The 4,674-nt window shown below is 53.5% G+C and overlaps 1 protein-coding gene across 1 annotated transcript; it reads left to right on the top strand.

The window, feature by feature from the left end:
- Positions 1-1,609: 1,609 nt before the first annotated feature.
- Positions 1,610-3,536, top strand: LOC100192514 (gibberellin 2-oxidase8). The gene is made up of 3 exons (NM_001137734.1): positions 1,610-2,165; positions 2,246-2,591; positions 2,765-3,536. Exons 1-3 carry the CDS (start codon positions 1,768-1,770, stop codon positions 3,140-3,142), a joined length of 1,122 nt encoding a protein of 373 aa, NP_001131206.1. The 5' UTR covers positions 1,610-1,767; the 3' UTR covers positions 3,143-3,536.
- The last annotated feature ends 1,138 nt before the right edge of the window (positions 3,537-4,674 follow it).

The following is a 4,674-nucleotide window of genomic DNA, read 5'->3' as shown; positions in this document are numbered from 1 at the left end:
GATCGGTTTCATTTCTCTGTTGTGATAGGTCCAATACATATTTTGATTGGTTGACTCGCTGAAAAAGAAGTCGAAAAATAATAAATAAAAACTTATATAGCAAGTGAGATCCGATTTTGTTCATATAAATATCAAAAACACAAAAGTGAAATCAGTTTCTTAATTGGATGAAGTCAAGAGATATAAGAAGAGAATTAATTAAAAACAGGTCTCGGTTTCCATGCTTATTAGCCTGACTGAGTTCGTGCTTAGCATCTGATCGGCATAACAAGGCTCCTTCACGATGTCGACTTTGAGTAGGATGCCAAGATGCCGGTGATTGTGCAAACACTTGCAATCGAGGCATCGAGCTGTACTAGATGGAGGTGCAAACCCAGGTTGCTCTTTTTAAACACTTGCAATCAAAGGTCCGAGAGCTTTTTTTTAAACCAACTCTCTTGTGGACCCTTCCATGTTGCTCTATTTCTTTCTTTTATAGCACAAGGGAGGAGAGAATGACATATACCTATTGGGTAGAGGATCTTGATTAACAGAATCTCAACTACTCCTATATTGTCATTGACATAGAGTCATACATGGTGACTCATCTTAGATGTGCCACATTGTTGAGTCTATCGTGTTGTAGCGCTATATATGCCTTGTCAAAGTGGCAAGTACTAGAGCCCACGCTACCACTGGGTACGATATAATTCGTAACTAGTGAAGTAGACTATATAACATTTCAGGTACGCTAGCATGTTCAAGAGTATCTATAGGGATGATGACACATACTATATAGTGGTCTTCAATATGCCTATACTTTATTATTTATTGTTATCTTATAACGTACCATTTTTTTTATCATTGACTGGCTATATAAATAACTTTAAATTGTTAATTGGCTTTATGTCAACACAAGCCATATTTTATCGGATTTATGATTTTGTTTAATGAAATCTTTATTTTTGGAACTGAATATTACGGATGGTGCCTAACAACTAAAACAGACTAAAAATATGATTAAAGCTCCAACGAGAAAACATGTTGAGAAGTCGCTATAGGTTGTAGCGACAAAGAGACTCTTAAGACAATTTCTATCCGTGTTATTTATCTTATCTTTTATTTTTAAACTCTACTTTGTAAAAAAATGCAATCTATGTGCGTCTTTGAGAGAGCTCTGGGAAGCTTCGGCTCTCGACCGATCGTTGCCTAATAAGACACGTTCACAAGTGTGATGGTTGTGGTTATTTCGTAAATTCCGCTCTCCCGGTCGACAGCTCCCTCATAAGAGCCGCCTAAAGGTGACTCGTCATAGATAGTGGCGCGAAGAGCCGAAGCTGGAGCGTTCGGGAGCTCTACCAAAGAGACCCTATAGTATAAAATTATGCAAAACTGTGTTTCGCAGGAACATATATATGGCATGCTATCCTACCTCCAAGTGGCCAAGTGTCACTCACTCGCACAGCACTAAGCTAAATAGCTTATTAAGGTGCATGCCCAACTTCTTGTTAAAGATATATGCCTGCACCTGCATTGCGCTGCAAATTCTTGTCAGTACAGCTTGTGATGTCCTGGGCGGCTGGCGCCTATATATTGGAGACCCATCATCATAGATCACCACAAGGGCAGACGCGCAACGCCTCCCCCCTGTCTGTGTGTCTCGACTAGCTTCCCGAGCTGCACTGCTCTGTTTCGCTGACTGCTGCAGCTGACGAGCCGAGCTGAGCTCAGCCTGCTCCCACGACGTACACGCAGGCTCACCACACCACACCACACCACAGGCCAGCCATGGTGGCGATCACGGCGCCGAGCTCGATCGAGCAGATCCCGCTGATGCGGTGCCCCAGGGCCAATGCGGTGCAGCAGGCGGGCGCGGCCGTCCCGTGCGTGGACCTGTCGGCGCCGGGCGCGGGCGCGGCGGTGGCCGACGCGTGCCGCAGCGTGGGCTTCTTCAGGGCGACGAACCACGGCGTGCCGGCGCGCGTGGCCGACGCGCTGGAGGCCCGCGCGATGGCCTTCTTCGCGCTGCCCGCGCAGGAGAAGCTGGACATGTCCGGCGCCGCCCGGCCCCTGGGGTACGGCAGCAAGAGCATCGGCGCCAACGGCGACGTCGGGTGGCTGGAGTACCTCCTCCTGTCCGTCAGCGCCAACACCGTGAAGATCTCGTCGCTGCCGCCCTCGCTCCGGTACGTGAGTTGTTGTTGTTGCCTCGTCTTCGCCGTGGCTCACTCGGCGTCGGCGGGTATGAATGATATGAATGATGCAGGGCGGCATTGGAGGAGTACACGGCGGCGTTGAGGGAGGTGTGCGGGCGGGTGCTGGAGCTGATAGCGGAGGGGCTGGGCGTGGAGCGGTCCCTGCTGCGCGCGATGGTGGTGGGGCGGGAAGGCAGCGACGAGGTGGTGCGGGTGAACCACTACCCGCCCTGCCCGCTGCTGCCGCCGGTGGACTGCGGCGTGACGGGGTTCGGGGAGCACACGGACCCGCAGATCATCTCCGTGCTCTGGTCCAACCGCACTGCGGGCCTGCAGATCAAGCTCCGGGACGGCAGGTGGGTCCCCGTGCCCCCCACACCGGAATCCCTCTTCGTCAACGTCGGAGACTCGCTGCAGGTATGTATTAAAGTAGGTCACCTTTTTTTTTTAATTTTTCCTGTGCACGCACGCACGCACGCATGCGTCTGGTACTCAGTGCGGTGTGCCTGCTCTGCTGCGGTGCTGCTCCCTGTGCTGTGTGCGGCACGGCAGATTATTCAGCTTGCTCAGCTCACCCCATCCATCCACAGGTTCTGACGAACGGGCGGTTAAGGAGCGTGAAGCACCGGGTGGTGGCGCCGGCGCCGGCGCCGGATGGCGCGCGGTCCCGGCTGTCCGTGATCTACTTCGGCGGGCCGGCGCCGTCGCAGCGGATCGCGCCGCTGCCGCAGGTGATGCGGGACGGGGAGCAGAGCCTGTACCGGGAGTTCACGTGGGCCGAGTACAAGCGCGCCATGTACAAGACCCGCCTCGCCGACCACCGCCTCGGGCCCTTCGAGCTGCGCGCCAGCACCAACGGCGGCAACAGGCCCGGCGAGCCCGCGGCGGGCAGCGCGGACCCGGCGCACTGCAGCGGCGGCAGCGCCTGCGGCATGCCGCAGCCGCAGCAGGTGGCGCGGGTGCACTAGACTACGCTGGCTTTGGCTTGGACATGGTTAGCAGTGCCAAGGCTAGCTCGCCTCCTAGGCTGAGCTGCTGCTGCTCCCTGGTCCATGCCCCATGGAGCCGAAGTGCACCTGGCTCTCTATCTCGCTCCTCCGATCCGTCGCTTTTGTTTAACCCATATCGGGTAACTGAAATGTAGCAGTAATATCCGGTGGGCTGGCCGGTCCACGACAGGAAGCCTGTGACCTGCCTGCTGCTTCTGGCTGCAGGCTCTCTGTGCGCCGCCAGAGACTGACCGCTGCCCTGCAGCAGCCTGCATGCGTGTACTACATGGCCGTCCTTGTAAAAACCTCCCTCCCTCCCTTCCCGTAGTAGTGCTAGCTGTTGACTTGTTCTAGTAATGTTGTTTGTTTGTGCATATTATGCCTGCCGCCGTCAAAGCCAATTTTGTTGCTTTTTTACTGGTACCACTTAACTACGCTATATGTTTCAAACGGCAGCCTGGCAGCCAGCTCGCATGTGCCACAGGCCCACAGCGTTGCTAACTCCTCCTACTGATAGGCTACCACTGCATAATCAAGTAAGCAATGGATTATGCGCCAGTTGACTCATAAAAAAGAAAAGATTCAGGTCCTAGCTAAAATTCATCTAGGGCAACGTTACGGGTCAGCACAGCTTGAGTCAACTAAAATTCATCCTTACTTCTGTTTACAAAAAAAAAAACAACACTTGAACATCCCATCATGCACTTAAAATAAAATTCATCCTAACCTCTAGTGATGCATGTATATCATCCCAACTAGAGATGGCCAAACGGGCCGCTCAGCCCGCTAGGCACGATTATAAAACCGGGCCGGACCGACTAAGCACGTGGACTCAATTTCCTGTCCGAGCCTGACCCGTATTGGGCTTAAACGGGCTGGTCCGGTCCGTATTGGACTTAAACAGACTGGCTCAGCCTATTTAACACGAAAAAAGCGGACCGAAAAGCGGGCTATGCGGGCCGGTAAGCACGTTTTAGTGTAAAAAAGCGGGCTTAACAGGCTTAGAGGTAAACAGGTCGTGCCTATCTGAGCTCGACCCACTTATTCGTGACGAACCGACCCGGGCCCGCATAGAACCGGGCCGTGCCGAGCTCTCGGACCGAGCCCAAACAGCGGGCTTCGTGCCGGGCTCACGGACCTCGTGCTTATTGGCCATCTATACTCCTAACACTTAACATCTAGGGAGCCGTGCTTGCATTGGCTTGGCTTGCTCCATATTTGGCGGAGCCAGCGTCCCCTCATTCTACTAGCGTTGGCAACAGAGGACTGCTTGCTGTCGACGAGCCTGTGTGCACCACTACGGGCAAATTAGAAAGTGGGTAAGTACCACTACCGTGTGGGACCGACAGGTTCATCCACGCTCGCCGCGTGCATTAACTGCCGACGCGATGGGAGACACGGGACCGGCCGCGGCTGCGCGCCTTGCAAGATGTAGGCGACGGACCGGACAAACACAGACACACTATGGAGTAGGAGTGGTACGTGTACATGCTCCGCAACGCTCGCTTGTA

Source organism: Zea mays, chromosome 6 (genome assembly GCF_902167145.1).
Source record: "Zea mays cultivar B73 chromosome 6, Zm-B73-REFERENCE-NAM-5.0, whole genome shotgun sequence".
NCBI classification, from domain to species: Eukaryota; Viridiplantae; Streptophyta; class Magnoliopsida; order Poales; family Poaceae; genus Zea; species Zea mays.
This window is presented reverse-complemented; position numbering and strand designations above follow the sequence as displayed.